A 20,446-nucleotide genomic window follows, 5' to 3' on the forward strand; every position below is an offset into this window, starting at 1 on the left:
GAGCTGGCCCTCGCTGGGGCCTTTGCTTGATGCACTGAACAGTGTGTTATCTTAGCTCATGTTTTTAGAAAAGATTTTTACCCTTTTTTTTAATTTTTAAAATTTATTTTCTTTCTGAACCTTTTTTTTTCTTATTGAGACAGATTCTTGCTCTGTCACCCAGGCTAGAGTGCAGTGGCATCATCATAGCTCACAGCAGTCTCAAACTCCTGGACTCAAACAATCCTCCTGCCTCAGCCTCCCGAGTATCTGGGATTACAGGCATGTGCCACCATGCCCAGCTAATTTTTTCTATATATTTTTAGTTGTCCAGCTAATTTTCTATTTTTAGTAGAGATGGGGTCTCGCTCTTGCTCAGACTGGTCTCAAACTCCTGAGCTCAAACGATCTGCCCACCGTAGCCTCCCAGAGTGCTAGGATTACAGGCGTGAGCCACTGCGCCCGGCCAATTGCTTCTCTTTGAAACCCTCCAAGCCAAAGGCTTCCTCCCTGGTGGTCCTGGCATGGGGACCCTGTAATGTGGACTGTCATTAACCCTTGGAGTATCCGCTTCTCCCACTGGACTGTCCTCCCAGTAGCTGCTCAGTGTCAGAGCCCCCTCAGGGCTCAGCGTGGGATGACGGATGGGAGACACCGAGGGTCCTCCCTACACCAAGGGCTGAGACATTAAAAGCATCCTTGATGGGCTGGGTGCTCACACCTATAATCCCAGCACGTTGGGAATGGGAGGCCGAGGCAGGAGGATCACTTGAGGCTAAGAGTTTGAGGCTGCAGTGAGCTGTGAGGACACCACTGTTCTTCATCCTGGGCGACAGAGTGAGACTCTGTCTCAAAACAAAACCAAAAAAGCATCATGGGTGGAGTTTTGGCCTTCAGAGATTTCCGAGAGAAAAGCAGCTCAGTCCTGCCTGAGGAGAAGGGCCATTGCTCGGCCGATCTGGAGGCAGGACTGGGAGTGGCTGATGGTGGGTTTTGCACAGTCAGGGAGAAGGTGCTGTACCGAGAGGAGAGCCGGGTTCTGCCCTCCTGGGCTCTGCCGAGAAGAGGGCTCCCTCGCAGAGCCGTGTGCCTCTGGGCCCTGTGGCCTCCTGGGCCCTGTCCTGAGATCTGGTCATCCCGTGTCTGCTGCTTCTGCCGCATTGTGCACTCAGCTCACACTTGTGGGTGTGGGCTCCCCTCGAGACATGCACAGGGAGGGGACTGAGCCTGGTTGTCACCGTGGGTGGCCTTCATACAGCTGAACTGGCTCCCAGGAGCCGACTCTGTTCATAATGGTCATGCCATGCCGTATGAGTTGTGAAATACTTTGAAGAAAATTCCTCATCATTTTGTTTAAAAAGCAGCTCAGGCTGGGTGTGGTGGCACCTGTAGTCCTGGCCACATGGGAGGCTGAGGCAGGAGGATCGCTTGAGCCCAGGAGTCTGAGGCTGCAGTGAGCTTTGATCGTGCCACTGCGCTCCAGCCTGGGCGACAGAGCAAGACCCCATCTCTAAATACATATGTTTATTTAAGGACTGATGGGTTGAGGGGAGAGGTGACTGAGTTGTGGGAGCTGACCCAGAAAAGTTTGCTTCACGTCCTACCCTTATGGTGGAGAGATTCCGCCTTTCCAGGGAGGCCCCTCTTGGGAATTGATGTGCCTGTGTTATCCATTCATTACCTGCTAAGCGTCCCACACGTCTTTATGCAAATTGGACGGTGGTGGGGTGTGAGAGGACAGAGTAAGCGTAAAGAACATATTTGGTATTTTTATATTAAATGACCATGGTATCAAATTTGATATCAAATTTTCCAAGTAAAAAGGCCAGCGCAGGAACTCTGGGCTCTTGTCTAAGCCTCTCGGCCTTTTCTGTAAGGCTGGGTCCCTGCTGTCCGGCGTGGTGACCGCTGCCCACTCACCGGGTGCCTTCCCAGCGGTGCCCATGTGGGCGCCAGGCCTGTGGGCTGGGATACCTGCCCCTTCTCTGAGGGCAGGACCCTCGGCGGACTGGGTAGCACCACGGCCACCGCCTGCAGGTCCAGACCGTCTCGGTGGGGACGTTGCCGAGCAGGGGTCCTAAATTTCCCTCCGCAGTGTCCGCTGAGATCCCTCGGCGGGTCTCGCCCACAGGGAAGCGCGCGGGGCGCCCGGCGGGGCGGTGGCTGCCCCTCCCTGAGGGCAGCGAGGCGGGTGTGCCCTGTGCCCAACACTGCGGTCGCCCACCCGGGCCCAGCCGCAGACGGCGCTTCTGACGGTGGCGGCAGGACGGGCGTCTGCGCAGCTGTCTGGGTCCGGCCTGTCGCGCGCGTCCGGCGCTCCCGGCCTTGCCCGGCTCCGCGGCGCCGCCTGGGGCCCAGCGCCACCCAGCGGCGGCTCCGCGGCGCGGCGGGTCTGCCGGGCCGGGCGCGCTCGAGCCCCACGCGGTCCGCGGGCGGGGTCTGCGCCGTCCGAGCGCGGCGCCCCGCCTGCCTGGCAGGCCGTCTCGTGCAGGCGACGCTGGTCTCGGGGAGGAGACCCACAGCTTTGTGGGAAGCCCCGTTTCCAGCACCGTCCTCTCGGGTCTGTCCCCAGAGCTGCAGCTGCTAGGACCGAAAGGCCGCAAGTGCTAGGCCAGAGGCTTCTCCGTTTGTGCTTCCCGTGTGGCAGAATTCCCGGAGCTTCCGCCCAGAGAAGCAGGGGACAGAGCTGGGGGGCAGGCTGCGGGAGGGGCGTGGACCTGCGTGCGGTTCATTCCTGGAGAGTGTCCCGCTTCCCCCAGGACATGCACAACACAGCTTTCTCTCACTTTGTCGTGTACATACAGCATAAAATGGGACATTTAACTCTCCAAGTGTGCGTCTCAGTGGCGTCTCGTCCATTCTCACCGCCGTGCGCTGTCACTCCCGCCCCCGGTAGCGTGTCCCGGGCTCCCGTGTCCGGGGCTCTCGTGTCCCACCGCCAGCACTTGCTGCCACGTGCCCGTTCCAGCCCCACTGTGCCCTGGGTGTGCGGTGGTTTCCCTTTCCCTGATGGCTGACGATGCTGAGTGTCTTTCCTGAGCTTCTTGGCCGCTGGGGGATCTTTGGGGAAATGTCTGTTCATGTCCTTTGCCCTTCTTCATTTTTTTTAAGTATGAGTTTCATTTCATTTTTTCCCGGAGGATACCTTTTCTTCCATCCTTAGGGACTCAGCTCCTTACATGGGCTTTGGCGGAGATCGTGGGGCGGCACCCGCGGGTCTGAATCGGGGGGTCTTCACAAGAGGGGTTTCTGCCTGCTGCAGCCTGCGTGGAGCCTCCCAGCACGCAGCGTGCCCTAGCAGCTCACACAGCCCGGGAAGCACACGGGCATTGGAGACACGCACTTCAGAAATGTCCCCAGCAGCTACGACCCCTACTGCGAGTCTCGTGGCGAACTTCTGAACGGCCTTGTGCTTGGGCACGCGCTGTGGGCCGTCCTGCTGTGCGTGGCCTGCCTTTTTGGCACAATTGTTCCTTTTCTTTGTCATCTTGGAAGCAAGGACCTGAGAGAGGCTGTTCTTTTTGTTGAGTTGCAGGACTTCCTTACTAGTTCTGGACATCAGTCCCTGATGTGATGTCTGATTTGCAGATATTTTCTTCCATTCTGTGCCTGTGTTTTCACTGTGTTGATAGTGTCCTTGGATGCACGAGAACCAGGTTAGATGTGCAGTTAGGAGCTGGCCAGGCAGAAGGGGGGCTGCGGGCGGAAGCGCTGATGCCGGAAGGTGCCGTAGGCGAGACGCCGTGTGTTCGGCTTGCAGGGGTGGATCCCACCCACAGAGAGACACGCAGACAGACAGAGACATGCTCTGTGAAAGCAGCACCTGTGTTAAAACTGCCCTTTTCTAAGCCCTCTTGGAACAGTGTCATAAAAAGATAAGAAACTAATGGTGTTTTTAAGGTAAGGGGAGGGACTGAGCCTTAACGGTAGAAGCTTTTGGAAAGTCTTCAGATGTCCCATAAACCAGTTTAAGATGCTACATGTAAGTTAAGTGTCCAGCACTGTCTGCTCCTACGGATTTCTCTTGGACTGACTTTTTCCCATAAAAGTGTAAAGAAATAAAAACTAAAGATATGGAGAGCTCTCCAGAGAAGTAGCAATTTAAAAATTACTATATCCTCAGTAATGCTCCAATTGTCAGTACCTGGGGACTATAGCGAACCCAAGAACTCGGAAGTACATTAGCTTTGAGAATTTAACTCCAAAATTCATATGAAGAAGGCCGAAGTGCAGATAAGCTGCTGTCCTCTGGGCGTGCTGGACTCACTGCCCGCCTTGTGGCCAGAGCTCTGGAGGGAAGAGCCCAGAGCCTTGCACCCTGCGCAGGCCACAGGGAACCCTGCTCCGGCAAGAGCATGTGTGTTCCCAGCAGCCCATGTGACCCAATGCCCTGACCCCGTTCTGGCCATGTGGAAGTGGGCAGGCTGGGTCGCTGGGCTGGAGCTGCGAGGACGCCTCCACCCTGGGCAGCGAGGGCCCCTCCACTCTGCCTCTGGCGTGGAGCCTCTCCAAGAGGGGCCCTTCGCCCTCAGCCTCTCCGCTTCCTTGCAGGGATCGACTACAAGACGACCACCATCCTGCTGGATGGCCGGCGTGTCAAGCTGGAGCTCTGGTGAGTCGGGCTGCAGCACGCAGCCGCCGGGTGGGGTGCGGAACCCAGCGCAGGTGGGAATGGTCCTGCCGACGTTTCACGTGGAGTAGCTACTTGAGCAGGCCCCGTGTAAATGTGGAGTAGCTTCTGCTCCATGCTGCGAAAACCAAAAGCCCAGGTGTCTGCCCTGGCAGAGCCCACTTCCCTTTGTGCCATAAAGGCTTGTTTCCACTGTGGTCCCTTTCCCCTGGCCCTTCACCTGCTTCCCGTCACAGAGCTTTTCCCAGAACTTCGAAGTCAAGACGTAAATTCCCACAGGTTTGGGGTTGTCCAACCTGGCAGGACAGTCTCCTGGGGCCCTCACGCCCATGTCTGGGGCTCGCTCAGCCAGGTGGATGGAGGTCGGCCCCTTCTGCCGTCTGCCAGCTTGGTGTGCGCATCTGTGCAGACACTTCTAGTGCGGCCCCCCTGTGCCTGCTCTGGTCACGTTCCCCCTGGCCTCCCTCCCCCTGGCCTCCCTCCCCCCGGCCTCCTTCCCCCCGGCCTCCCCCTGGCCTCCCTCTCCCTGCCCTCCTTCCCCCTGGCCTCCCTCCCCCTGGACTCCCTCCACCCGCGTTCCCCTGGCCTCTCTCTACCCGCCTTCCCTCCCCCTGCCCTCCCTCCACCTGGCCTCCCTCCCCCTGGCCTTCCCAGGATGTCTGGGGTGAGCCTCCCACAGGGGTCACAGTGTGAACGCTGGAGGGTCCACGGGCCATGGCTGCCCTCACACCCCACCCCCATGTGTTTCAGGGACACGTCGGGCCAGGGCAGGTTCTGCACCATCTTCAGGTCCTACTCCAGGGGCGCCCAGGTAAGACCAGCAGCTCTTTGTTGTTTTTCAAGAGGACGATTCTCCTGATTGTTTCTGAGTAGGAGTTGCTGCCTCGTCAAGTTCCCGAACACCCTGTGCCCTCCTAAGGGTGTTGTGACATGTCAACATTAGATTCTCCCTGGCAGCCCATCCTTGTCTGGGGAGCGTGTGTCTTCCTGTGGTCCTCGCTGACCTTGGGAGCCTCCTTCCCCGGGACCTTGGCGTGGAGGGGCTCTGGGCGCAGGGGGCTCCTGGCGTGCCTGCGTCTGGCGTCCTGGCCCAGGCTGTCGCTGTCCTCACAGCTGCGGCTGGCGACCACCTCGTGGTGCAGCGATGTGCCCTGAGCCCAGCGTGGCCCCTACAGCACCCCCTGAGCTGTGGGATGCGGCTCGTTCACCTGTTTCGGTGGAAACCAATGGTGGCTTCCCCGCGTGTCTGCCCTGGACTGCACACGCAGAGTTGCGAGGCTGCCGGGGTCGGGTCTGGCTCCGGGGGTGGCTGGTGCTGTATTATGCCCTGACCCTCCTGTGTGCAGGCCGGGGTGCTGACCAAGGCTTAGTGTGAGGCTGTGGCAGACCCTCGGGACAGGGGCAGAGCAGCAGCAACGAGCAGGACACAGGGCTGGTCTCTAGGGCTGCCTGCGGGGGGCACAGGTGTGGGGGGCACAGGTGTGGGGGGCGCCCTCAGGCACTCTGTTTCTCCGTGTCCCTGTGCTCCCCAGCACACTCTCGTCCTGACCGGGTCTGCTTGTGTGTGACTGAGAACAGAAGGGCGGGAAGTCGTTGAAACCCGTGTGGACAGACCTGCTGCAGTCGCTGTTGCCGCTGCCTCAGCGTGAGGGTTTGAACGGAAGGTCGGTCAGTCCTGTCTGTGACGCAGAGACTTCTGGAAGAGCCGGATGAGACCCTCGAGGGTCAGACCACCCCAGGCGGGGAGCTCAGCCCAGGGCAGCACAGCACACTTAGTCTGGGGTCTGGATGCCTTGGGGAAGAGGTCAGGCGTGTGCTTCGCAGTTTCTGGCTCCAGGTGCGTCTGCCCTAAGCAGGCACGAGCCCCACTGTTGTGCAGTTTTGTCCCCTTGCGAAGGCACCTGCACCTGTTTTCCACACTGTAGTGTGGTGTCCGCTCTTTGCTGTCTCCCCTCTGCTGAGGGGTGGGTGGAGAAGGACCCCCAGGCTGGGCGGGGCAGCATCCTGTCCTGGGCGCTCCTGCAGAGATGCTGGCGACCCCCCTGTGGGGGCAGAAGGACCTGGGTGTGGCCTGCCCACGGCACACGGTGCGGGGAGCCCCCGGCAGTTCCGTCTGGGCAGTTGGGTCGGGGATACTCAGGTGGCAGCCATTGCTTTGGAGTAGTCACGGCCGCATCTGCTGCCGGGGTGAGGGTAGCTCTAGGGGACACCACAGGGGACCCACAGCCCTTCGGAGCACACTGTGAGGGACAAGGGCTGACGCACAGCTGGGCAGGGGGAAAAGCGCAGATGCAACAGTGTGTTCCGTGGGTCCCTTGCTGTCTGTTAGGGACCGTAGGCACGACTTTAGCTGCAAAAGGATGTTTTGTCTTTTTTTTTGATTTTGAGTGTTTCCTAATTTTTCTGCAATAAACACATACTACTTTTTTGTAGTAAGAGAAACAAGGAAGGAGGGGCCGCTGTCCTGGGCTATGCTAATAAAGGGTTGTTGGGAAATGCCGAGGAAGGAACTGAGAGGTCGTACCTGGCAGGCTCAGCTGTTAGGTTCCCACTACAGGGCAGGTCACAGGTAGTGATCTCTGTTCAGCTTATGTGAGAACTTAAAGAAAAAAAACAACCACCTTATAAATTTTGTATTTGCTAGACTGTAAGTTTTCTTGGAAAGCAAACTGTTAAGATTACTGTATTCTCTCCAAGGCATCTAGCACAACTGGTTATTTTGTTTGTTTTGCTTTGTTAATTCTGGAAGTTCTTAGTTGTCATTTCCTGGACAAGAGGAGCTAGTTGTGGACCCCGAGTGCAAGTCTTGGGCCTGGGTGGGGGGTGCCAGGCGCTTCCTGTGGACCTTGTCCTTGGGAAGAGCAGCTGAGCCCGGAAGCCGGGCCTCTGGCCGTCTTGACTGAGCATTTGCTCGGCCTCGGAGCCGGGCCGTGACCGTGTCCCTGCTGCTGTGGGCGGCAGTGAGGAGGCGGCAGCTTTCAGAGCAAGTGCAGAGCCTGATTTCATCTGTTGAGACCAGGGAGGCCTCGCGAGTCCCCCAGGGCCTGGGTCTTGCAGCTGGCACCAGCAAAAGGCGCTGGCCACCCTTTTGCTGTTGTCACCTGTCCCACCACGGGCCAGTCTTGTGGCTTTTGTCATGAGTCCCTTCACATTCCACTAAAGAGGCAAAGCCTCCCTCGACTTTGTGGACTGTTCGAGTGTTTTCTGTTGCTGGAATCCGAGAGGCTGGTTTGTCTACGCAGAAGGGGTTTTGTGTGGAGACGGTACAGGAGTGCATGCTGGTTAGCACCGTGGCACGCCCCCCGGCTGTCACGCTCACTGCCAGGGCTGCTCCTGGGCGGTGCTAGCAGAGGGGAGAGCTGGTGTTCATTTGTGCCTGAGAGACTAGTTAGTTAGTGCTTCAGAAACCAGAGCATGTCTTATGTTTATTGTTTTAAAAAACAGAATGTAGCAGGTGCATTTATTTGCCCCTTGTTCTGCCTCTTTGAGATACACTTGACCCTGGGGTTCCTTCCGGGTTGGTTCTGACAGTGAGGACCCTCATCTTGGTTTCTCAGCTGTCCTACTGGTGGTTAAACCCAGCTGGTTTTCCCTGGCAAACCCGTGAGCATTTTGGTCTTCGCAGCCTTAGTCTGAGCAAAGCTGGAATCTGCCTGTTCTGCCCACAACCGCACCCTCAGACTCGGCAGTCCCAGAACGGCCTGCGCAGAGCCGGGCTGGAGATGCTGGCGCCAGCGGGGGCGCGGCCAGGCTTCCCCGGCAGCCCCGGCACGGTTGGCACCTGAGCCAAACCTGCCAAAACATGGCCACCGCTCACTTGATTCAGTGCTTGAACGTCACGTGCGTAGTGCCGCTCGCTGCGGAAAATACAGGTCAACGCAGCAACCAGAAATCACCCTCTGCCCTTTTGCCATCCGTAACTTGTCCACGTGGACTTTTCCCGTGTATCGTGTTGTGTGTTTACGTCTTTACTGGAAGAAGGTCACACTGTGCCTGCTGTTTGGGACCGGTGTTTCTCAGCTCACTGTCTGTGCTGCGTCCTCCCACGATCATCACATAGACCCTGAATATACTCCTGTCGACGTAGTGTGTTTTCCTCCACTCGCCGTCCCCTGGGGTCGGACGTTTAGTTTGTCTGTGTTTTGTTGCGGTGACCAACACTGTGCTGGGCATTAGGGAGGGGCTGTGCCGGATCCTTCCGTGGCACCTGAGAGGGCTGCACCCCCCTGCCCAGGGCTGCAGGGCTGGCTCCCAGGGATGCGTTCATGCATCTTAAAGCTCAGCTTTTGTTGCCCACCGAAGTGCTTCTGGTGGTTGGTCTTTTTCCCGCCTCAGAGGGTCCCTGGGTAGCGATGCTCTTCCTGAGCCCCTGCCGTGCTCTGAGCAAGGCCTGGGTCGTAAGAGGAGGATCCGCGGGGCTGGGCTCAGTCACTTAGACCTTCGTCTTAACAAGACCTGGGGACTACATGTAAAACTCCAGAAATCAAAAGACAGTTTTGAGAGGCTTTAAAAGTCCTGATTTTGAGGAGAGTGGCCTCTTCCTGGAGTCTCAGCTACGCCTTTCTCTCTGCTCTCTTACGTGACTGAGTCTTTTGCTCACTGAAGATCGTGTGGGCCGGCAAGTGGCTGAGTCCCGGCTCGGCGGATGGGTCTGACTCCTGAGCCTCCTTCAAGTGGGATTTTAGGCCGAGAGATGGGTGTGCGGGGAGTCCCGGCCGAGGGGGGCAGTGTGCTCCTGCGTGGCGCTGCTGGAGAGCCCGTGGCAGTGCCACCTCGAGATACTGAGGGCGGACGGAAACAGCCCAGAGCTGAGCTCTGGGTAATTGGTCTCTGAGGGACACGGTGGGGAAGCCCTGTGGCAAATCCTGCTCTGCCTGGCCGGGGAGCTCCACAGAAACTGCTCCCGGGTGACTGGCATTCCGCCCTGCAAGCTTTGGGCTGGAAAATTCAGAAGTGCCCCCACTCAGCTCTGCCCCAGGTGCCCCCAGGGCGGAGCTCACTGATGGACTAATGGCGAGGACACTTGGCGTCCACAGCCGCAACGCCAGGCGGATGTCCCCGGGAGGCCGGGCCCTCAGCTGCCTGCCCGGGGCAGGCGCTGCGGCCCCCACACGACAGACCAGCGTGTGCACGGCTCCGCTCCCGGCCCTTGTGATTTTTAAATGATTACAGAGCGATGCTTACGATGTGCTTGCAGAAAAGAAGCTGAAAAAAACGTCAGTTCTGCCCCAGCCGATGCGTCCAGAGGAGGGAGGGGAAGTGGCATTTGTGACACCTGGCAGCAGTCTCCATTAGCAGGAAGGCCCCACCCCGATGGGAGGGAGGTAGAGGCAGGGGGGCTGCAGAGCTCTGTGAAGTCCCTGCCCATCTGCCTGTCATGTCTGGTAACCTGGGAAATGTGCCCGGCAGTGTATGTTCCTGGCCCCCCCGGAACTGAGACCCCTTCTGTCCAGGTGGGTCCCTCCTTGGCCCGGGCCCAGCTGTGCACGCAGTGACCTCCTGAGTCTCTTGCAGGGGATCCTCCTGGTGTACGACATCACCAACCGCTGGTCCTTCGACGGCATCGACCGCTGGATCAAGGAGATCGATGAGGTGGGTGTGGGCCTGTGGACCCCTCCCAGGGAAATGGTGGGCTCGATGAGGCCCCCAGGCTCTGGCCCTGGGGGAGGCTCGGGGGGGCCTCTGCCTGCTGCCCCTCCTGTGGCCCCAGCAGGCCCCATGCCACAGGGGCCAGCGCTTGGCGGGGGCTGAGCCCTGGGCTCTGCCTTGCAGCCCAGCTCTGATGAGGTTGGTGCCATCCTAGCCCACCCCCTGCCCCCTGCCCCCCCAACCTCAGAACCCAGACAGCGAGGGCCCCGCCGGCTGCCCACGGGTGGGGGCGTCCTGCCATGGTGCCTTTGCTGAGTTCTGTGCTGCCCTCAAGCACGCGCCTGGGGTCCCTCGGATCCTGGTTGGGAACCGGCTGCACCTGGCCTTCAAGCGGCAAGTGCCCACAGAGCAGGCGCGCGCCTACGCGGAGAAGAACTGCATGACCTTCTTTGAGGTCAGCCCGCTGTGCAACTTCAACGTCGTGGAGTCCTTCACGGAGCTGTCGCGCATCGTGCTCATGCGGCACGGCATGGAGAAGATCTGGAGGCCCAACCGAGGTGGGGCTGGGGCGGGGCTGGCGCGCCCTGACCGTGAGGTTGACGGGGGTCGGGGCCGGGAAACCACGCGAGGGGGTCCAGGCGGGTCCCTCAGCCAGCACCGCGGCGACTGGGAGGAGAGTGGGCAGCAGAGGCAGAGGCGGCAGCCCCGCCCCTCATGGTCCTTAAGGGCTGTGGCCGTCTGGGCCGCCCGGGCGGGCCCCTGTGCCGTCAGGGCGGGCAGGCCCCAGCCTGGCCCCCACAGCGCTGCAGCCGCGCCGCCTGCTCCGCGTGCGCTGGTGGGGTCCCCGCTTGCTGGCCGGGCCTCAGTGTTCTGGGGACAGCAGCTCACTGTCAGGTGGTCACGGGGCCTGTGCTCGCAGCTTTGCAGCGTTGTGTCTGTGCCACGTTTCGTGCCACGTCCTCGAACAGAAGCCCCCGTGGTGACCTCCCTCGGGGAGACAGAGCCGCCTCCTGACAGGGCTTGCTGCCAGGTGGAGGGGGGTCAAAATCACATCTTCCTTGAGATTCAGCTCCCCCAGGGGACTCCTCCATTAGGGATGCCATACAGAGCCTGGCTGTGCCCTGGGCCGGCAGCACCTGGCTCCCCTGCCCTTGCGGGTCTGTCCCCCGCACTGTGCAGATTTAGCTAGATGGAGTTAAAATCCAGCCACAACTGTAGTGGCCACCAGAGCAACTCGGCCTGCAGAGCTCGGCCGCACGCCCACTCGCACCAGGAAGTCCCAGGGTTCCAAGCCAAGGGCTGGGCGGAGCTGGTCTCCATGGGCGGGTCCCCTGCCCGGCCCTCCCCAGTAAGCGTGGCTTTGGGGTAAAGGCAGGGGAAGGAGCCACTCAGCAGGCACCCCCACTTGTGCAGGCAGCTGGGGTGGAATAGCTGGGGCATCCAGGTCCCCAAGGAGCCCTGTCCCGGGGACCCTCCAGGAGCTTTGAGACCTTCCCAGCCACACGTCCCTCGTGCTCGTGTGGTGGTGAGAGGCCGCTCACGCCCGGGTCTGCCCGCCCGGGGCCTCCCCGCCCTGCCCCTCCTCACGGGCTGACCTCTCTGCCCGCCCCCAGTGTTCAGCTTGCAGGACCTCTGCTGCCGCGCCATCGTCTCCTGCACCCCCGTGCACCTCATCGACAAGCTCCCGCTGCCCGTCACCATCAAGAGCCACCTCAAGTCCTTCTCCATGGCCAACGGCATGAACGCTGTCATGATGCACGGCCGCTCCTACTCGCTGGCCAGCGGGGCCGGGGGCGGCAGCAGCAAGGGCAACAGCCTCAAGAGGTCCAAGTCCATCCGCCCCCCCCAGAGCCCGCCCCAGAACTGCTCGAGGAGCAACTGCAAGATCTCCTAGCGGACCCCGGCCGGGCACTGCCCTGTGCAGACTCGGAGGGCTCGCGGGGGTCTCCTGGCCGACGCCAGGCCAGGCTGCGTGCAGGGAAGACTCGGCCACACGGCCCTGCCTAGGAAGCCTGGGTTTTACCCCACACCCGAGCTGGGTGCAGGGAGGAGCGTGTGCGGAGAGCACTCTCAACAGGCGGCAGGGAGCGTGCCGCGGGGCAGCTGGGCTGCTGGTGCTACGGGAATGTGTCCGAACAAACCCAGGACTGCACGGTGCCTGGGCTCCGGCGGGAGGGAGCCTGGCTCGCCTTTCTTATTTATATAGAGAACATTTGACCTGTTTTGTACATTGTTAAGGGGCCGTCAGGGAAGCCTGGATGCAGCCACGTGGCAAGCTTGCCTCTGCGTGGCCGCAGCCACGGGGCTGAGCTTAGCCGGCTCGGGGAGGAGGTGCGAGTCGGTGACGGGAAGGGGTGAGCCGTCGGAGCTGGAATCCTTCGAACTCGGGGTCGGGGCTGCCAGAGACCAGCAGGGCACAGCCAGGCGAGCGCACCGTCCGGGAGCTCCGGCAGCAGGCTCGGGCGGGCTGCGGCCAGTCCGGACGTCGTCCTAAGCCGCACCAGGCCTGGGCAGCCCGCTGCAGAGGGGAGCCCCCATCTCTGTCACTCCACAGGTCCCTCCCCACACGGGGCTGAGAAGCTTCCGCTGTGGCTCGAGACCTTCGGTGGCATCGACTGCGCAGTACCCAGCGTCTCTCCAGCACAAAGGCGCAGAGCCGCCAGCACCCACCGGGCTCCTGTGCGCCGGGAACCCTGGGCACCTCGCGCAGCCCCCGCTCGTGGCAGCTTCTGTTCACTGACCCTGGATGTGTCCCCTCGTTGCTGCTTACCTGTCACTGCCCTTCTGCCTAGGAGGTCACACATCACCGCAACCTTCTGACCTAGTTTTTAGTGACCCTACCTGAACAGCCTCGTCCACGCCATGGCAGGTGCTGGAGGCCACACCCTCTCCAGAACCCACCGGCCTCGCCTTTGTGCCGGAGGCCCAGGCTCAGCAGGGCCTGGTCACCGTTGCTCTGAAAGCCATCGACCCTTCCTGCACCGTGCTGCTCTGCCCCAGCGACCGAGGTGGTGTCAGCGGTGCCTGCTCTCCCCTCCCCGGCTGCATCGGCCCCGCCCGGCCAGGTGACCGGCCGCGGGTTGCACTGGTGCTCAACTCTACCTCCTGCCCTCGGGCTCCCCAGCCACAGGCAGGGCCGGCACCCAGAAGGAGCCCTCCCTGGGCGCGCGACCTCCCCTCACCAGGGACTCTTCGCAGCACGTGTTTCTGAGAGGGTCCTGCGGTGGGTGTCCCCAGGGCTCCAGTGCCACAGCTGTCCCGGGAGGCGAGGGCCGTGGCCCCGTGAGCTGCGGATGAGCGAGGGAGCCAGCGGGATGGCCCCTGGAGCCGCCGCTGGGGACCCGGGCCCCGGGGCTGGGCAGAGGCAGCCCGGCCCCATCTGTCTTGTTGCTGCCCACAGGGCCCCCTTTGGAATTGTGAACAGACCACAGGGACTGAGGCTGGGCAGTCCGCGTTCACAATGTCAACACTACCCTTGCTGCTGTCTGACACTTGGGCCACTCCTGGGTTCTCTGTGAACTGTTCCTCTCTCTTTGTACAGTGAATACAACTCAGCTGTGATCTCCGTGTTTGCTTCGGTGTGAATTGGTCTCGCTCCTGTCTGACCAGCGGTGGGTGCAGGGGGGTGAGGCCCGGCCAGCACCGCCTTGACCCTGCCGGACCAACCCGCAGACCCAGCCAGCAAGGGCTGAGGGTGGGCTGGAGCGGCCGGGCCTGGCTACAGGCCACGTTGTGTTTCATGGTGAGCCCAGCTGGGCCAGCAGTGGGCAGCCGCCCTCGTGCCAAGCCCTCGCTCACGGCCAGGGTGGACTGTCCCCCACGACCTGCCACAGCTTCAAGGACCCCCACAAGCCAGGACCTGGGGTAGCACCCTCAGTGGGAAAGCTGTCTTTGGGCAGGGTGTGCAGGGCTGTGCGGCCGCCCTGCGGTCAGAGCCCAGCTGGACGGGCACGCTCCGCTCTGAATGCGGCCCCCACCCCCAGGACCACAGCCTCTGGCCTCGGGGCCACCTGGGCTGCCCCTCCCTGGCTGGAGGCTGCCAGGCTCCAGTGGTCACCGCCCAGCTGCCCCACCCTACATCCTCAGGGGCTGCTCCAGACCCCTTTGTCCGGCAGGGACCATGGCACCTGGTGGCCCTCTCAGCCTCGTCCTGACCAGACTAGGCTCTTACTACCCTGCCTATAGGGTCAGAAGGTCAGACACAGGGTCACAGGGACATTTTCTGTCCTGTCTGTGAGAAAATTCCATGGGACTCCAAACCTCTGGAGCCACAGAAGAGTTTGGGAGGGCAGATTGTGGGTGTCCCTTTGTGTTGCGTGTCATTGTGGCTGAGACCCAGGCCAGCGCCTGCCCTCCCGACCAGGAGGGGCCCCTGCTGCTGGGCTGGGGGCTGGGAAGGACTGCCAGAGTGCCTGTGTTCCAGGAGCAGCTTCCGGAACACTCAGTCTCTTCCGGGTGCATGTAGATGCCCTCGGACGGCTGCACATGAGCCAGGGTTCCAGGGCGGGAGGCTCTGTGGTCAGTGCAGATGTGGACCGTCTCTGTCCCCGCGGAGAGCTCGGGGGCCTTTTTTCACATGCCTTTGCCCACTGAGGAAGGGCGCGGGGGGCATGGAGTCCTGAGCCGGGGTCTCTGGGAACCAAAGCCCTGTTGTGTCCAGCCCCACCCCCGAGGGTCGGCAGAGGAGGGGCAGGCTGTGCGCAGTGAAATTCAACCCCGAGACCTGCTGGCAGATGTGACCCTCAGGGTCATGGAGACAGCTGAGGAGTCTTCCCGGGAAGGGAGCAGAGTCCCCCCACCTCCTGCTGGGCTGTTTGGAGCCCCCAGGCCTCACCTGCACTCAGGTGACACTTGCCAACCTGGACCTGCCTCAGCTGGGGGTGGGGTGAGAAGCCTGTGCCTGTCCACGCCCACCGCGTGGGGGCCTGAGGGGGTCCCCAGGGGTCAGGGACAAAAGCTGAGATCTGCCGGCCCTGCCCCCTCCCCACGGAGCTGCAGGGGAGGGTCCTCCAGGAGACTTTGACCCCAGCTGCCCTTCCTCCGAGAGCCGGTCTGGAGGGAGGGGCTCGGGTTACAGCGTGCCCTCTGCAGCCCTCCGCCCGCAGTGACCCTCGTGGCCAGTGGCTCCGTGCTCCTGGGCCTCTGGCCCCGCCCCCGCCCTCCCACCCCCGCCCTGCGCTGACCAGGGCCTGGGAGCCGCCACACTGGCTGGAACAGAGGGGCCAGGCTGACGCTGGGGCGGGACCCCGGCCTCGTGGACAGACTCTGAGCACGGAGGGACCCCAAAACCCACCTGTCGGGGCGCCAGGACGAGCATCTGCTGTGGGCTCCAGCCCAGGGGCCAGGAGGGCACCCGGCGAGTGGCCAGTGGCCCAGGGGGCGGATGCCTGCTGGGGCTGTGCTCCGTGGGGCCCACACAGTGGCTGGAGGCCACAGCCCCCCAGCCCCCTGGCCCGGCGGCCCCCATGCCGGCCCCACGGCTGCTCCTGCCTCTCCTCCTCCTCGTGGGGCTGACCCCGGGGGCCGGCCTGCTGCCAGGGCCTGGGAGCCACCCCGGCGTGTGCCCGAACCAGCTCAGCCCCAGCCTGTGGGTGGACGCCCAGAGCACCTGTGAGCGCGAGTGCAGCCGGGACCAGGTGAGCGTGGTCGGGGGCCAGGGAGTCCTGGCGGCTTGGGCATGGCCAGCCTGGGGAAGCCCAGATCCCCTGGCCCTCTCCCCCAGGGGACCCCAACCCTAGGAGTCTGCTTCTTCCTCCCACTCACCATGCGCTTCTGCTGGGCTGTCGGGCTGTGCCCCAAAGGAGGGTCCCAGGGGACATCTGCCCTCACTTGTCTGAAAAAGGAGACCCTTCCCCACTCCATCTCTGTCTCCTGCCCAGCAAGCCCGCCCCTTCCGCGCCGGGCACCTCTCACTCTCTCAAGAGCAGAGTGTACACGGGCCTCTGGCCGGCAGCCCACCCCCACACCGCACCCCCTCCCGGGGCCACGGCCCGTTCATGGCAGGGGCCAGTGGGGACGCCGACCCCCAGGGGTGGTGTGGGGGGCTGTGAGCATGTCGCACATCCTTCCTGGCCTCTGTTTCCTCCGCGGTGGAAACAGTGAAACTTGCTTGGGGACATCTGAAGATTCAGTGAGGTTAAACTCGGTGACACGTGGTGTGGTAGCTTGTCACACCACGCCAGATGGAAACCTCCTCGGCTTTCCAGAGAAGCTGAGGCTCCGGGAGGGGCAGTTGTCATGGCTGCAAACGCAGAGCAGGAGGCTCACCCCTGCTCCGATGCAGGGTGGAGGCCCCTGGGGGAGGGCTGGGAGGTGCCAGGGCTCCTGCTGAAGTGCCCCCCGCCCCCCAGGACTGCGCGGATGCTGAGAAGTGCTGTGCCAATGTGTGCGGGCTGCAGAGCTGCGTGGCAGCCCGCTTCCCCGACGGGGGCCTGGTGGCACCCACCGCGGCAGCCTCCTGCGAGGGCTTTGTGTGCCCCCAGCAGGGCTCCGACTGCGACATCTGGGACGGGCAGCCCGTGTGCCGCTGCCGCGACCGCTGCGAGAAGGAGCCCAGCTTCACCTGTGCCTCGGACGGCCTCACCTACTACAACCGCTGCTACATGGACGCCGAGGCCTGCCTGCGCGGCCTCCACCTCCACGTCGTGCCCTGCAAGCACGTCCTCAGCTGGCCGCCCAGCAGCCCAGGGCCGCCCGAGACCACTGCCCGGCCAACTCCCGGCGCTGCCCCCGTTCCGCCTGCCCTGTACAGCAGCCCCTCCCCGCAGGCCGTGCAGGTGGGGGGCACGGCCAGCCTCCACTGCGACGTCAGCGGCCGCCCCCCGCCTGCCGTGACCTGGGAGAAGCAGAGCCACCAGCGGGAGAACCTGATCATGCGCCCGGACCAGATGTATGGCAACGTGGTGGTGACCAGCATCGGGCAGCTGGTGCTCTACAACGCCCGGCCCGAGGACGCCGGCCTGTACACCTGCACCGCACGCAACGCCGCGGGCCTGCTGCGAGCCGACTTCCCGCTCTCCGTGGTCCAGCGGGAGCCGGCCAGGGGCAGGGACCCGAGCATCCCAGCCCCGGCTGAGTGCCTGCCGGACACGCACACCTGCACAGGCCCTGCCTCCCCACCCCGCGTCCTCTGGCACTTTGACCCTCAGCGAGGCGGCTGCATGACCTTCCCCGCACGCGGCTGTGACGGGGCCGCCAGGGGCTTTGAGACGTACGAGGCGTGCCAGCAGGCCTGTGCCCGCGGCCCCGGCGACGCCTGCGTGCTGCCTGCCGTGCAGGGCCCGTGCCAGGGCTGGGAGCCGCGCTGGGCCTACAGCCCGCTGCTGCAGCAGTGCCACCCCTTCGTGTACAGTGGCTGTGAGGGCAACGGCAACAACTTCGAGAGCCGCGAGAGCTGCGAGGACGCCTGCCCCGTGCCTCGAACACCGCCCTGCCGCGCCTGCCGCTTCCGGAGCAAGCTGGCGCCAAGCCTGTGCCGCAGTGACTTCGCCATCGTTGGCCGGCTCACCGAGGTGCTGGAGGAGCCCGAGGCCGCCGGCAGCGGCATTGCCCGTGTGGCCCTTGATGACGTGCTCAAGGACGACAAGATGGGCCTCAAGTTCTTGGGCACCAAGTACCTAGAGGTGACACTGAGCGGCATGGACTGGGCCTGCCCCTGCCCCAACGTGACGGCCGGCGACGGGCCACTGGTCATCATGGGTGAGGTGCGCGACGGCGTGGCTGTGCTGGACTCCGGCAGCTACGTCCGCGCCGCCAGTGAGAAGCGCATCAAGAAGATCTGGGAGCTGCTCGAGAAGAAGGCCTGCACGCTGCTCAGCCGCTTCCAGGACTAGCCCGCCCGGCCTCTCCCACTCCCGCCCTCCCGCCTGCGGAATAAAAGCCGTCGCCTTGCCCCAACCTCGGACCTGCTGGTGCTGGTCAGGGTACTCCGACCCTCAGGGAGGCCCCCACCCCAAGCCCGTTTTCCAGCTGAGGCATGGCCACCAAGCAGGGCTCTGGCCCTGGTGCAAGGTCACCAGCGCACCCCAGGGGACCTTCTGCATCCCCAAGTCTCTCCAGGAGAACAGGCAGGGACCAGTCCCATCTCACATCAGCAACTGTCCCCGGGTTCCCTCCACTGCCCGAGCTCTAGCAGCAATGCCCAGGAATCCCCCAAGCCCTGACCTCGCCCCCACAAGGTGTTCCCAGGAGGTGGCATGGTGGACACCAGCAACAGGGCAGCAGAACCACTTTATTCTGGGGCAGGCTGGGCCTGGGCAGCCCGTCGGCTGCAGCCAAGAGCCTAGACTCGGTGGGGCTGGTTGTCGGGGTTTGTGCCCGCAGAGCCTCTGGCTAGGATGCAGGCATTCAGGATGAAGGAGAGGGGTTACTTTTTACGGAAAATCAGGCACTTGTTGTTGGCAGGCATGTCCACCTGGAGAAACGCGTTGCTGGAGGAGTGGCCCCGGGACCACCAGGAGGCTGCCTGGGCCCCAGCCCTCCCCACCTACCATCCTCTCCAGGAGCAGGCCGCTGGCCCGGCCCAGGTCCCCCAGGAAAGCTGTGTCCCGCAGCCCCCACTCTGGGTTCCTGCAGGAGGGAGGGAGGGAGATAGAGTCATGGCCTGAGGGGTGCTCAGCCCACCTGCCCTCCGAGCCAGGCCCCCTCCCACCCACCTCTGACCTGCATCTGAGCATCAGGTCAAAGTCCACGTTGCTCTGGGGAGAGATCTTCCCATTAACAGCATAGGGCTGTGGGGACAGGGGACATAGCCACTGGATGAGGGTCAGCCATTCCCCAGGGGCCTTGGGACAGACTTGCAGGCTGGGCCCAAAGAATGAAATGGACATTGCCCCCTCCCTGCCCCCAGGAGGGGAACAACCAAGAGGACACAGAGACACTGGCAGGTGACAAGGAGGGGGAGGGCCTGGGCTTGTTCAAATGTTGGTGACAGCCACAGGAGGGTCCTCCCCTCGAGGAGGGAGGCTGTGCCCTTGGCTGGCCAGAACTCAGACGGGGGCCAGGCTGAGCAGGGAGGCAGGGAATCCAGACGGCAGCAACGCCAGTGGGAACAGGACAGCTGGGGCTGCTGCGGGGAGGCCCTCTCTCTGGCAGGACCACTCACTCCGTAGGTGATGAGCAGAGCCTTGGGTTTGAGCAGGTGTCCCGCTGCTCTGAAGAGCCCCTGAGGGGGGAGACAGGACAGCAGTGAGGCCCCTCCCCCAGTCCCTACTGGGACATGGGGTGAATCTGGCATCCCTGCTCCCAGCTTAGTGCAGCAGGGTGCGGGGTGCAGCATGGCACAGTGGCCTCGCCCGGCTCCCCCCACAGACCTCCGTGCACTTCAGGGGACAGATATGCATCATGTTGATGCAGAGGAGCAGGTCCAGCGACTGCGGCAGGATCCCGCCCCAGTGCTCCCAATGCCAGGTCACGTCCAGGTACAGCGGGGCCTTCACGTTGGACAGCCCCTGGGCTCGGGCGGTGGCCAGGATGCTGCGGGAGGGAGCGCACGGTGGGGCCCAGTTTGGCCGGACCCCGAAGCCCGCCCACTCTCACAACCTCGGGGTCCTGCGGGACGGGGGCCCTCTCGGGCGCCCACCGCTCCGCACGCAGACCCGGGCCGCCCTTTCCTGGCAGGGCTGTTCGCGGAGGGGCCGCAGGCGGAGCGGGACCGGGACGGCGGCTCTCGGGGCTCGCCCTGCCCGGCCGCACCTGTCCAGGCAGCGCTGGTCCACGTCGGACGGCTGCCACTCGGCGTGCGGGAAGGCCTGCGCGAAGTGGGCCGCGTGCTGGCCGGAGCCCGAGGCCACCTCGAGCACACGGACGCCGCGCTGGGCCGGGTCCACGTACTGCCGCAGCACGCTCAGGATGGGCTCCTTGTTTCGCTCCGCGGCTGCCGCCACCAGCATCGCTGCGGCACCGTCCGCCCCGCCGCCGGCTTGGCGCGAGGCGCGCCGGGAGCTGTGGCATCGGCCTGGCGCGGGGCGCGCCGGGAGCTGTGGCATCGGCCTGGCGCGGGGCACGTCGGGAGCTGTGGCGCAGTGGCCGCGTCGCTGGCGGGAGCGACTACAACTCCCAGGAGGCCGCGCGCCGCCCGCCAAGAGGCCGGCCGCCGCGGGGGCGCATGGGCGGCGGGTTCTGGACGCCTCTGGGCTCCGACTCCCGGTCGCCCGCGGCCGAGCCGGCGTTTTCGCACCGCTCGCCGCAGCGTCGGTGTCGTTCGCGCCGCACCAGGACCGGCGCCTCCCGTGTCCGGGTCGTCTGTCC

General features: G+C 63.4%; 3 protein-coding genes across 10 annotated transcripts in view; 2 read left to right on the forward strand and 1 right to left on the reverse strand.

The window, feature by feature from the left end:
* RAB40C (RAB40C, member RAS oncogene family) overlaps positions 1–13,448 on the forward strand; it is a 31,261-nt gene extending 17,813 nt beyond the window's left edge. The window contains exons 3-7 of one of the 2 annotated variants that reach the window (XM_045541004.1): positions 4,531–4,591; positions 5,360–5,420; positions 10,124–10,201; positions 10,446–10,755; positions 11,812–13,448. In XM_045541004.1, the coding sequence (XP_045396960.1) occupies positions 4,531–4,591; positions 5,360–5,420; positions 10,124–10,201; positions 10,446–10,755; positions 11,812–12,092 (791 nt within the window). In that variant the 3' untranslated portion in view covers positions 12,093–13,448. The remainder of the gene's footprint in view (positions 1–4,530; positions 4,592–5,359; positions 5,421–10,123; positions 10,202–10,445; positions 10,756–11,811) is intronic. The other variant, XM_045541005.1, reaches the window with a different exon arrangement.
* Positions 13,449–15,393: 1,945 nt separating this feature from the next.
* On the forward strand, positions 15,394–18,093 carry WFIKKN1 (WAP, follistatin/kazal, immunoglobulin, kunitz and netrin domain containing 1). The gene is made up of 2 exons (XM_045541003.1): positions 15,394–15,834; positions 16,549–18,093. The coding sequence occupies exons 1-2, from the start codon at positions 15,664–15,666 to the stop codon at positions 18,028–18,030; spliced, it is 1,653 nt and encodes a 550-aa protein (XP_045396959.1). The 5' UTR covers positions 15,394–15,663; the 3' UTR covers positions 18,031–18,093.
* A 315-nt stretch (positions 18,094–18,408) lies between these two features.
* On the reverse strand, positions 18,409–20,155 carry METTL26 (methyltransferase like 26). 7 transcript variants are annotated; one of them, XM_045541009.1, is made up of 6 exons: positions 19,892–20,152; positions 19,510–19,672; positions 19,302–19,361; positions 18,853–18,927; positions 18,688–18,766; positions 18,409–18,611 (listed from the first exon to the last, which is right to left on the reverse strand). In XM_045541009.1, exons 1-6 carry the CDS (start codon positions 20,086–20,088, stop codon positions 18,571–18,573), a joined length of 615 nt encoding a protein of 204 aa, XP_045396965.1. In that variant the 5' UTR covers positions 20,089–20,152; the 3' UTR covers positions 18,409–18,570. The 7 variants fall into 7 exon arrangements, with proteins under 7 accessions (XP_045396965.1, XP_045396964.1, XP_045396963.1 ...); XM_045541008.1 differs by having other exon boundaries at positions 18,860–18,927; positions 19,892–20,150; XM_045541007.1 differs by having other exon boundaries at positions 18,409–18,766; positions 19,892–20,155.
* Between the last annotated feature and the right edge of the window lie 291 nt (positions 20,156–20,446).

The sequence above is a fragment of the Lemur catta genome, chromosome 2 (genome assembly GCF_020740605.2).
Source record: "Lemur catta isolate mLemCat1 chromosome 2, mLemCat1.pri, whole genome shotgun sequence".
Classification (NCBI taxonomy): domain Eukaryota; kingdom Metazoa; phylum Chordata; class Mammalia; order Primates; family Lemuridae; genus Lemur; species Lemur catta.

Coding starts and splice junctions, on each gene's coding strand:
- WFIKKN1 (XM_045541003.1), top strand. CDS start 15,664: ATGCCGGCCCCACGGCTGCTCCTGCCTCTCCTCCTCCTCGTGGGGCTG. Junction 15,835..16,548: donor GCGAGTGCAGCCGGGACCAG/GTGAGCGTGGTC, acceptor CCCGCCCCCCAG/GACTGCGCGGATGCTGAGAA.
- METTL26 (XM_045541006.1), bottom strand. CDS start 20,088: ATGCTGGTGGCGGCAGCCGCGGAGCGAAACAAGGAGCCCATCCTGAGC. Junction 19,673..19,891: donor GACCAGCGCTGCCTGGACAG/GTGCGGCCGGGC, acceptor TCCCTCCCGCAG/CATCCTGGCCACCGCCCGAG. Junction 18,767..18,859: donor GACCTGATGCTCAGATGCAG/GTCAGAGGTGGG, acceptor TCCCTCCTGCAG/GAACCCAGAGTGGGGGCTGC.